Source organism: Equus caballus, chromosome 5 (genome assembly GCF_041296265.1).
Source record: "Equus caballus isolate H_3958 breed thoroughbred chromosome 5, TB-T2T, whole genome shotgun sequence".
In the NCBI taxonomy this organism is placed as follows: domain Eukaryota; kingdom Metazoa; phylum Chordata; class Mammalia; order Perissodactyla; family Equidae; genus Equus; species Equus caballus.
The window spans coordinates 91,036,964-91,049,278 of record NC_091688.1 but is presented as its reverse complement, the minus strand read 5'-3'; the positions used below and the strand labels follow the sequence as shown (position 1 = coordinate 91,049,278).

Sequence of the window (12,315 nt, the reverse complement as noted above, 5' to 3'; positions counted from 1 at the left end):
ATGCTACGAGTTTCACCTGTCAACCAGCCTGTGCTCTGGGAATTGCAGCAGGATAATTAATTATGGTGGGAAGAGATGCTGGGACCTTTCTTAAGAATGTTTTCCCCAGTAAAAATGAGCACGATATCTTGAAATTATAAATCACACTAGAAAACTCAGGATGATAATTCTAAGTGAGTCTGATGAGAAAAAGCAGGATCCGATGGCCTTCGGGTCCAGTGGAACAAAATCTTACAAAGTGACCTTATTAATCAAGTGTATTGAATTACAGAGTACCTCAGGGGTGTAATAAGAGCTCGGTAAATGTCTTCTAAACAAATCAACGAATGAATGTCATCTGGCTACAAGTACCTAGTTGATCCCTCTTTCTTTTCCTGGTGAGAAAGTCAAGTACCTGATTGGTGATAAAGTCTGCTTTAGACTCTGGGTCTTCAACCCTAATCATCACTGAGTAACGTGCAGATGGTCCTGTCACCTTTGTAGGAATTTTTTTAATGGGCTTCTCCACAAGTAGAGGTTTCCCAGGATTCACGACTTTCTATGCTAAAACCCAAACAATCCCTAAGAAACAGGGTCAGTCAGTCACCCCAAGTGTCAGAGTCCATCCTGTGGTCTGCCCTCCTCCACCATCCACCCTCCATCGGCCTTTAGCAGCCGAACTTTGGCCTCCACTTCTTCATGTCCAACAGCCATCAAACTCTGTCACCTCTGTTCAACTGAGACTATTTTGGCTGAGGTCACCTAATCCAAAGAACACTTTCCAAGTCTGGTTTCACTTGTCCTATTCTGTCTTATGACACCGTTGACCACTCCCTTTTTAAAAATTGTCTCGTCTGTTGGTTTCCATTGCATAATCCTTAGCTGGCTGTCCTTGGACCTCTCTAGCTCTTCTAGACAGGCTCAAATGTCCCCTTCTCTTTGGTCCCACGGCCCTTGTGCCTCATTGTATTATAGTACTTACTGCACGGCCCTGTGGTTGTTTGTCTGGGGTCGCACTTGCCCCAGACTGCATGCCCCTTGAGGAGAAGGACAGGGTCTTATCTGTGTTTTATCTACAGCACCAAGTCCAGTGCCTGACACATAATAGGAATTCTGTCATTGAATAGAGCATTGTTGAACTTTCCCTTTCCATCCTTTATTTATGGGATGTGCACATAAAAAAGGAGAAGGAAAATGAAGTGTTTCCTCCATCCTTTGGCCTATTAAATTGCCCTCATCCCCAGCAGTTCAGCTAGTGGATTCAGAAGGGCTCCCTACTCCAGGATACAGCAGTTTTCTGAGAGGAATGGAGGCCACTTTCTGGGCATCTATACTGTGGCTCTTCCTCAAAAGGAAGGTTTGGTCTTAACCACACCGCACCACCATTAACTTAAGGCTCTGATTAGGTGAGTCTACTGTGAATGGGCCTGAGGAATGGAGGTATTGGCTAGAAGACCTTTGCCACTTTACTGCATCCACCAAGCCCAGTGTCCTGAGAGCAGTAACAACACTGCTGATTAAGAAATAGCATCACTGAGTTTCTGGGAGAGGAAAGGAGGTAGGCAATGAGTTAAGGAAACATCCCATGGCATTTATTGTATTTTTTCCACTGCCCTGCAATCCACAGTGGTTGAGCCCATGGGCTCTGCAGTCACATTTCTTGGGTTCAAATTCCAACTCTGCCACTTCCTAACTGTATGGTCTTGAGTGAGTTCATTACTTTTCTATCCCTCAATATTCTCATTGGTAAAATAGGGGTGATCCCAGAGTATCTTTTTGATGGGATTATTTGAAGAATTAGTGCAATTATATAAAAAGCTCAGAACAGTGCCTGCCATATAGAGAGCATCCAATAAATATCAGCTTCAGTGACCACTCTTTCCTTATGCCCCAGCCTTGCTGTGTTCTAAACAGCCCCTTTTACTAACACTTTAGCACAGCCAGCCTCCTCATCCTGTCACACTCTCTTGCACTCCTTTACTGACCCCATGTCCCTCACTAAAGCATAAACATTGAGGCGTTCTGTTTTTCCATTCCATTTGCATTCCTACTGCCTAACACAGTGGCTCTCACCTAAGAGTAACTGGGTGTTGAATGAATCACAAGAATTTCCAATGGTAGAATGGCCATTTCACAAGCCCGTGTGTCAGTTATCAACCTAAAGGGATCAGTGCTGCCTTAGTGAGTACCTGAAGCGCCCTCCACAGGCTGATAATCCCAATAGCAGCTATCATTCATTCAATGATCGTGTGCCAGGACCTGTGCTAAGGATTGGTTCAACCCCATGCAATTGTTATTTTTGTGGGTCAAATATTGGCAGTTTCAAATGGCTCAATCTAATACTCAGTGTATCTTAATTATTTTCATTCTACCAAAGAATGGGGCAGTCATTATCCTCAGTTAGAGATGAGAAAACAGACATGAACGTTGGTGACTTGCCCAGGTCCCATAGCTAAAAGGCGGTGGACACAAGGCTGGACCACCCTGTCACACCCTGGAGCTGGTACCCTTGGCCACCATGCAAGAGGGAAGGTGGTTGCCCTCAGGTGTTCTCTGTCTGCTTCTGAAGACAGAGCTATGGCTCAGGAAACTCCCAGAATAAACACAAGACTGAATATATGCAGCCCTAAAGTGGATCCGATTTCCTGTGACCGACCATACAGGGAGCCAGTGTGTCCTGTTCAAAGTTAATAGGGAAGAAGGGCAGAGGCACCAGGGGAATCTAACAGTGCAGCTTCCCTCCAGAACATTCTTGATTGTCATTTTCTTGTGCACTTGCTGGCCTTGGCCTCAGGCCCTAATTACATTATCTTCAAACAGCAACTGAGAGAGATTCTCATTAAACATGAACAGGAGAATGTCTAATTTGTTAGAATGTAGGTGTTCAGAAAGCAATCATTGGTTCAGGGCACTGAAATGAGCATTGTCACTGGAGTTGTCCCTGGTGGGCGCTACGCGGCCAGGCTTCCACAGGGCACATGTCTGTGCCTCTGAGCTTGAGGTTTTCTTCACATTTTTGAAGATGAACCAGCTCAATTTCTCTCCCTCTACCCTTAAAATGGAAGAAACTATCCTAATTGTCATTTCCAAATTATGGCACCTGCGGAGTTATAATCTGCACGTCTTTCCCCTGTGATTCTTAGACAATGTTTATTTAGAATAAACGTATTTGTACAGCATTCAAGAATATTGATAAATGCTTAACTTTCAATAAGGTGAGTTAAAAACATCAAAATTAGTGTCACAGCAAATTGTAGTGTAGTCTTTTCTTCAACCTGGGGATAACTTTGGATTCAGAAAGAAGTGGGTTTGAAGGCATGACTTCACTCCTTGCTAGTTATGCATCCTTGGGCAACTTTCTTCACGTCTCTGAGCCTGAGTATCCTCATCTGTAAAATGAGGTAACAGCAACCTTGCTGGGTTCATATGACGATTTAGTTATTTAGCATCAGTAAGGCCCTGAGCCCAGTGTTTGAAGGTCAGTGCTAGCTCCAGTTCCTTCTTGTCCAAGGCTCCCTTATATCAATTTGGAAGAGAATGTAAGGGCTGATGAGCTAATAGCAGAAGGAACATATTCTGGCATGCGACAGGGAGAGGGGAGATGGGCAGCCATCTAAGGCAAGGAAGCAACCTGCCGGTGCCAAGTGAGGGGTCCTGCTCACAGTGTCCTTCTCCGCCTGCCTTCCAGCCCCTGAAAATGCACTGCAGGGACTGTGCCCTGGTGACAAGCTCGGGGCATCTGCTGCGCAGCGGGCAAGGCCCTCAGATTGACCAGACCGAGTGCGTCATCCGCATGAATGACGCCCCCACGCGCGGCTACGGGCGCGATGTGGGCAATCGCACCAGCCTGAGAGTCATCGCGCATTCCAGCATCCAGAGGATCCTCCGCAACCGCCACGACCTGCTCAACGTGAGCCAGGGTACCGTGTTCATCTTCTGGGGTCCCAGCAGCTACATGCGGCGCGACGGCAAGGGCCAGGTCTACAACAACCTGCAGCTCCTGAGCCAGGTGCTGCCCCGCCTGAAGGCCTTCATGATCACGCGCCACAAGATGCTGCAGTTCGACGAGCTCTTCAAGCGGGAGACTGGCAAAGACAGGTACAGAGACCGGGCGGGGAGGGGGAGAGGGCAGGGGGAGGGTGGCGGGGGAGGAAAAGTCGTTGCTAGCTGATTCACCAAAAGCAAAGCTTTTGCTAAGGGTTTTTGTTGTGGCCCCTCTGCTTGTGCCACTGATGGAGCTCATCTGTAGGATCCTGCTGGAGACTGGGCTCCTCCAGCTGAATTTATATGGCAAAGTGAAATGAAGCCCTGAGACAATTATGTGGATAATTCAGGGCTCAATCCCGACCCAGGAGGAAGAGGCCACGGAACTGCTGGCTTACTGGTAATCAGTGCAAGATGATAACTGTAGTGCATTTCATTTCACTCCTGTGAACAGTACCCAAGAAGAAGTGTATGGGTTTATTTTTCCCTTTCAAAGGCAAATTCTTAGTCAACTGGTATTTAATGAGTGCCTGCTACTTCGGTGCACCTGGCACTGGGGATACAGCCAAAATAAGGCAGCTCTAAACCCTGCCTCCCAGAATATAAAGTGTTACAGGGCAGGCACACGTTCACCAAGTGGTGGCCAATGTGCTGAGGTCATGTGAGGGGAAGAAAAATGGTGCTGTGACATGCGGGACAAGGAGACCTGTCCTAAATATGATATAATATATATAATTATTTTACAATATAATATAAAGTACTAAATCCATTGTTTGTCTAGCTAAGGCAGCTCCTTATTAGAAAACAGAGTCTTAAAGACCAAAGCCCAGTGTTCCCAAATTCTCTGCAGAGCTTTCTTTTTAAATCCTGGAAACCTTGTGGCCATTTGAGGCCTGGTTCAGGGAGGAGTGGGCATGGTATCTGGTGGATGACATGAGGAGAGGGGGAGCTGGCTGCTGGCACTGTGGCCTCATTCCCTAGAGGCCCAGGGGACCACATGGTTAGCCCAGCCAGGAGATCCTGGTTGTCATCCCAAAGCTGCCATGAAATCCAGTCATGTTTTGCCCTTTAAAAACCACAATTGAGAGAGAATTATTTAACCAAAAGAGCGTTTTATAAGGGAAGCAGAATGAAGGGAGTTATTTACAGTTTCATTTTTGCCTGGTTGGAAAATTCAAAATAAGTAGAAACACTCTCTCCAACAGAAAACACTTCTCTCTTTTCGGTTTAATGGTTGTTTGCTAAATTTAAGAATTCCTGAAACACGGCCACAGTGTTCGCTAGTTAGGATAATTACGCAGTGGTCTGGATCTTGTTTAGGGATTACTTTAAGTTGATCACTTGGAGGCTAGTCATTCCACCCTTTGGTCATTTAGATCTTTGGGAAACAATCTCACATCAAGACATATCCCATTCACTAAATTCATTAAGTTCTGACCAGTGAAAAGTTTCCGCTCAATAAGTCCGTCTCCCTGGTGAGCCCAGCTGGTAAGCAGGGAGTGAAATCTTCGTGGATCGGTTACTGGGCCTCTCATGTGTAGACATCCATCTGCAAGGATCCACAGAGTCCCCAGTCAGGGGAACCACACTTCTGGTTTTGTAGCTTGCCAAAGTATGTTGTCACTTCTAGAATCTTTGTGTCTTTTACCTTTAGGAAACCATCTTAAAGAAGCTAATATTGTATTGACTCAATGTTCCTATGTGTCCATATTCTTAACCTGCAGCCTACCCAAGTTAAAAGAACCAAGTCATAAACAGCCCTTCAGAACAAAAGTATTTCTGTAAATTAAAACGCAAAACATTTAGGGTCCAATAGTATTTCTTCTATGCATGTTTTTCTTGAAACCCAACCAGTAGCACATATTGAAGACATACAAAGTAAGGAATAACTAATTTTGCACATCTCATGATCAGGAAATTCATTTCAGGCTAAGATTTCGAAGAAATAGGATAATTCAATAGATTTTGATTTATAGAAGTTTCACTCTACTTGAAAGTGGAGAAAAAATGGCTCAGGAACAATCTGCAAGTAAGAACCATGACAAATGACATAGATGGCCAAGTGGTATTCTCTGATATTAGAAAGTAACTGTACTTGAAAATAACTTTATAATTGAATAAGGGTACATTAGGAAAATATGAGTCAGAACCAATATTATAATAATTAGATAAAGGAAGCATAAATGAAATAACTGCGAGAAGATTATTTCCATAGAGATTATAAATGAGATTCTGGTGGAGCAGAAAGGCCCTTAATTGTAATTTAGTGTGCACTATAGAATTACCAGCTCAGTGTGTTACTTCATCATATAAAAGAATATCTGATAATTTTCCCTAATAAGCACATGACAGCTCTTCATATTCCTTCATTACAGCTGATTAAGTGTAAAAACATTAGATATTCCTTTGTTGGAAAAAGAGTTCAAATCTTTCTAGAAAGACACCGCAAAGCAGTTGCATTTCTATAGCACGTGATCCCAAAAGGCTATAATTTAAGAAGTCTGGGGACTTTTAAGTGGCACTTTAAAGAACTCTTCACTTTAGTTTCTTTAGCCCTCCATTTTGTATTCTCCCCGTTTTTATCCATGAAACTCTTTTCTGTGGAGCCACATCCTGCTGTGTTTCAGGCTGTGGCTTGTGATCTCCAGTACATCACACAGAAGAAAGCTAAAATTATGGGGAGTTTCTGCCACTGGGAAAAGCCCTCTTAGTGTTTCCAACAACTCTAAAAGCATAGGGACCCAGCATGAGCCCCAGATCGGGAATCTTGGAATAGAAGTGAGTTGCCATTCTCTTCTTGGGCTCCACATCCTCCCAGTTATTCACTCACCCAGTGAAGTCTAGAACAACTCGCCATTTCGTTGTCACAGCCCCATGGGTGAAGGCAAGCTCTAACCTAAGGCCCTTCCTCCCTCTCCCTTTCCCCTGCCCCACCCAGTCAGCTCTGTTCCAACCCACCTCCTTCAGTCTCATAGGTCTAATGATTATATAGCCCTGGTGAGAAAGAAGGGGGATTGTTAACACTTATGTAGGCTGGAGGCTGCAGAATTTTGTAATTGCTGCCCTGACTGCTAAAGATGGCTACTACACCCGAGTCCAGGAGCACAGTGTTGGAAGGGTATCAGTTTCTGCCTGGTGCCTAAAAGCACTGAAAGGAATGGCCAAATTATTTACTTCATTTGCTCCAGCCTAGCAACCAAGAGAGGAGGAAGGGATCTCCTCCATGTAGCAACACACCAGACTAGATACTCTTTACGGTGTTCTCTCACTTAGTCCTCAGAATAGCCCAGGAAGACAGAGCTTCACATGCCTGCTTTCTAGGGAGGAAATCAAGGCTCAGAGACCAGCAGTCACCTGCCTCAGGTCACTCAGCTGGTTAGTGATAGAAACAGGTAAGATACAAACCCATGTTATTCCCATCTTCAGGAGCTTTTAGATGTACTTCCTGGGATATTACTGGGTCAGGATACAATGGAATGGAAAACAAAAGTGAGTAAAGGCATTGAGAAATAGAAAGTTGAAGCCATCACTCAGGAATCACTCAGTCACCCATTCTTGTCAGGTGCTTGACAAAACAAAGGACTCCTTAAAATGCCTTTTTTTGTTATTGTCCTTTATGTGAAATGGAAATTATGCAAACTGCTGAACAAACAGTCTTCCTTCTCAAAGAGGGGCGCAACACAGTGCAAGCAGAGAAGCTTTTCTGCGTCTCTCTTATTCATGTCACACGTGGTGCTATGGCCGGGCAGATTCAGACAGTCTGACCTTGGGGATAAGGTGTTTGAAACTGGCTAATGAGGCATGCCATAAGCACTGGAAAAAAAAAAAACGTAAGAGCGCAACTCCCCGAAGAATTGAAATTAATTTCCACAGAGGCATGGCCTGGAGACCAAGTCGTTCTCACAGGGTCAAGTTAGACCTCATATTGTGTCCCCACAGTCATCCTGAGGCCTGGCACCTGGGTGGAGCTCAGGACAGATGTGTTGAGTGGGCAAATGACTGAATATTAGAATGCACAGATTCATTCCTTAAATTTTGTCAGCTTTTGATCTTCTAATAAAAATTTTCAGAGGGTTTTGTTCTGAGGTAAAATAAAGAAAATGCTCAGTTAAATGTAAGCATTCCTGTGGCCCTTTTCCTCTGGTCATTAGCTCCTTCCCAAATGAATCTACTCCTTCTAAGGAGAGATGTTTGTGTAACTTAGTCTAACTGAAGGCAAGCTTTTACCCTGGGATTGTTTGATCGATGGGTCGATCAATAGATAAACACATCATATTTAATAAGCTCTTCATTATCTAGCCTGCTTGGGGAACAAGGAGTATTTCTACCTAGTCAAGTATTGTAGTCAGTAAAGAGCTGTCACACGGGGATTGTCATCTTGCAAGGAGTTGAGTTGTGGTAATATCCACTTAAACATCGAAACACTGATCATCATCTTCAATGATGTAGGAGTCCCTTGAGCATCCTTTAGTGTCACAACTCCAGCATGGTGGCGCATCAATGTCATTTATCGTTGTACCCTGGAATATGGCGTTGTTGGTAAGAGATTTCTATCTGGTAAAGTTCTAGCCATTTACCAAATGGAGAGAGAGAGAGAGTGATCCTAGTCAGCCTTGCTCCAGAAAGGATTTAAGATGGTAGTGGGTATGATGATTACTTGTCCAGCTTGCAGACTTAATTGTGGTTCCTTCCAGGAAGATCTCCAACACTTGGCTCAGCACTGGCTGGTTCACAATGACCATTGCGCTGGAGCTCTGTGACAGGATCAACGTTTACGGTATGGTGCCCCCAGACTTCTGCAGGTAGGATTTATTCTGCAAGTATAATTCATCAGCAGTGTTGTGCAGGGTTTATAAATATCTGATTCCAAATATCACCCACAACACGTCTAACTGTCTTCTTGAAGCAATTAATTAACATGTCCCAAGTTCTGGTTCTAGAAAAAACAAACAGCATTTAATTATGTGATATAAAATATTGAAAGTTTTTGTTTGTACTGCTGGAGAATTAATCCATCTTGTGGGCTTCATTTATCCTCTGAATATTTATCAACCAAAGTAATGCAATAATTGGCATAATATTAATGATGAACAAGCATTAAGAAATACTAGTTTTATTCTCATCTGAAAGGAATGTGGTAATTTTTAATGAATTAAAGAGGGCAATTCCTTTGACAGGAAGGCCTGTTTTCTAAAATTAAAATATTCCTCTGAGCCTCTTTCCCTCGCCATGTCAGTAGCCTTGGTTTGTGCTTCTGAGGCCGAAAGCATAGGCATAATTATTTTGATGTATCACTTTAAGGGGAACACACACACATCTGTGGCTACCTTAAGTTCCTCTTGCCAGGTGCCCAGGCAGAGTTTGGAGTGTACCAAAAGATGCCCTGAGAAATGTTTAGGGCCTGATTTGTAGTAGTCCGATTGAAAATTCACCTGTAATTTAAAGTAGTAATGCCACTAAATTTAGAAAGTGCCCTAGTTTTCAGGAATGTCTGATGACCCACACACGGCCTCAATCCTCATCTTCAAAATGGTAAAACCTGGGGTAGGGGGCATTTTAAACTCGCTCATTAAAATTTATACTTGCTTATACCTTCACGTGTTTTAAACCTAACAATTTCTCGAAGCCCATGGGCCTTTAGGCAAAATCTACAATGTGCACGTTTGATACAAGGACGATAAAGAGAACTTAATCATGCCACTAGCACACTGCCACTTTCCTTCCACCTTTTTAACCCAAAGACCCCCTGCAGCAGCAGTGCTAGTTTATACCTAAGAGTCAGGTCACAGAGGAGAAGGAAGGGTGTGGGCAGAGCAGGCCTTTCACATCTGCCTGGACTCACTCACTTCAGTGGTGACATAAGGTAGTGAGGAAGGGTGTGGAGTCTGGAGCCGGACTGCCCAGGTTCGAAGCCCGGCCTGGCCTCTTACTAACCCAGCGTGACCTTGAGCAAGTTGCTCAGTCTCTCTGTCTCAGCTTCCTCGTCACGAGAAGTGCTGTGATGATAATAATAGACACTGCCTCATAGGGTGGTAGGTGGATTAAATAAGTTAATACATGTAAAGTGCACGGAACAGCGCCTCATATGTGGCAAGAGGTAGCTTAGGTCCTCACCCAGTTCCTCATCACTTAATTCACTGGCCTTGTTTCCCTGTATAACAAATGATGTGCAAAAAGTAGGAAGGATGATGTAAAAACGCAAACTGCCCCCTCAAACCAACAGGCTAACAAAGGCAGAGGGAGTAGCATTTACAGGAGTGCAAAGAGCTGTCAAAGTTGATGGTTCCGCGGCAGATACAATTATGTAACGTTGCCATTAGGACGCCAGAGAGAAAAGCATGAATAAATTGAAATGTTAATGACTTAGAGTGTTCAAGGAAATATTCCATTTATTATGGAAAACAAATGAAAGGCAAGTTAACCTGTCACTTCTCTTACTCAGAGTTAGTTCATCACAACTTCATGTACGTAGGCTGGAAACAATTTATGGGATGATACTAAGAAGGAAGTCAAGGTATTGTCAATGCACCAAATGTTGCCACCGGCTCTGGGTTTCTGTTCCTCAGCCACCAGCCCAAAGGTTTGATAGTTGTTCTCATGAGATGCTTTCAACAAGAACTCTTCAAAAGCATCCCTGTGCCCAGCGTCCTGTCCGAACAAATGGAGAAGTGTGCTGGGTGTCGTCCGGTGGGGAGGGTGAGGGTGGAGAGAGCATCGTGCTCACCCCTAATGCCTATTTAAGAAGGGTAAAAAGAGCAAGACCAGGAGAAGCATAGACTCATTCCCAAGTTCCCTTAATCTTCATTTCCATGTTGGCTGAACCCCAGGCCCAGCTCCTAACTGGATGACCTTGAGCCTTGCTTTCTTCTTCTGCAAAATGAGGATAAGAAAATAATAATAAGACCATCAGGTCATGGTGAGGATTAAATGAGATCATGGATGTAAAGTGTCTGACACAGTGCCCAGCACACAGTTAGTGTTCCGGAAAGATTATTGTTAAGATTACTAACACATTCATATCATACTGTAAGATATATAAAATTATTATTATTATTGTTATTATCCTACGTGCTTGAGATTTGCCTTGAAAGGTACCAAGAATTTGGAAGAGTTCAAAGAATAGAACACAGCCCTTGCCTCCTAGAGGCTCACAGAAGCCTCACCCATACCAAAATAGACTGAACATGGCAAACCCTCTTAGAGTCAGCTGACTCTTACAAACAGTGTCCGCCCCAGAGGATGAAAAAGCAATTCATAAGTCAGTCCTAATCACTGTTGCAGATGGCAGCAGGCCGTCCTCCTCCAAGCTTTCCCTGACTCCCTGTCTGTGTCATACCCTACCTGTGCCCCACTGGACCCTCGGCCACCTGCACCCCTGCCCCACCTCACTGACTGATCTGTCCATATCCTTCATTTTCCTCTAGGCTCCTTAATAGGAGCGATCATGCTGAACCCAAATTTGTGTCTTTAGCACTTGTCATTGTGACTGACACATGGTATGTATTCAATATTGATTGATTCAATGAATAAATAAAAACCCATCCTTTCTTAGTGGTGTTTAAGAGACTGATTCTAAACTCATCTTAAGACTAAAGGTGCCAGGTGAATGAGAAGTTTAAGTGCAAATGGCAAATTCAGATTTCAAGGGTCCTCAGAAGTCGGTAGTGGCCACCTGTTTCATTCTCACCTGGGGCCAGCTTCGGGTCCTCAAAGAGGTGCTCAGGTGTCAGTCTCCATCCTGCTTCCATCACCAGACTCCAGGCTCATCAGTGTTCAGAAAGCTGGAGAAAATTAATGCCATGGTGCACCCGAGATACCATCAAAATATATCATTATGGGGACAGTAAACCCTTAAATCATGCCATATCCATGTAGGAAGCCAAACCTATTCTCTCTGGATGGACTGTAAATTGCAGTGAAAAGATATGTTATCATTGCTTTCCAAACTAAGTTACGGTGAGTATTTTTAATCTCATTTTCCATTGTAAATTATTTGTGATAATAATGGGCCAAGCATTTAAAATCTACCTAATAATCTTATTTCTGGTCATACTTAACACTTTACTAAGTTTACAGCTCTCTGTTACCCATCATTTCTTGAGTATTAATTAACTGAGTGATGACGCAGAGTGATCACTGTCATGGAACTAAATTAATATCTCATCCATAATGTGAAGGACATCTCAAAGGTATCGTGAATATCGGAGAGTTGATTCTGCTAGAATTATTAGCTGGTGAACATTAATAAAGCTGCCAGCGTTAACGGGGAATGTTCCTACTTGGCGACAGGCCACCGTGTAGAATCAGACGCTTGCAGAGGACGGGTGAGGAATGGTAATGCATCCATGTGCT

General features: G+C 43.8%; 1 protein-coding gene across 2 annotated transcripts in view; it reads left to right on the top strand.

Annotated features, from left to right (window-relative positions):
• Window positions 1-12,315, top strand: part of ST6GALNAC5 (ST6 N-acetylgalactosaminide alpha-2,6-sialyltransferase 5) — a 167,323-nt gene that overhangs the window by 135,522 nt on the left and 19,486 nt on the right. For both annotated transcript variants that reach the window (XR_011439360.1, XM_014740031.3), the window contains exons 3-4: window positions 3,668-4,077; window positions 8,658-8,765. Coding sequence is in view for 1 of the 2 variants with exons in the window: in XM_014740031.3 (XP_014595517.3) it covers window positions 3,668-4,077; window positions 8,658-8,765 (518 nt within the window). In the remaining variant the exon portion in view is untranslated. The remainder of the gene's footprint in view (window positions 1-3,667; window positions 4,078-8,657; window positions 8,766-12,315) is intronic.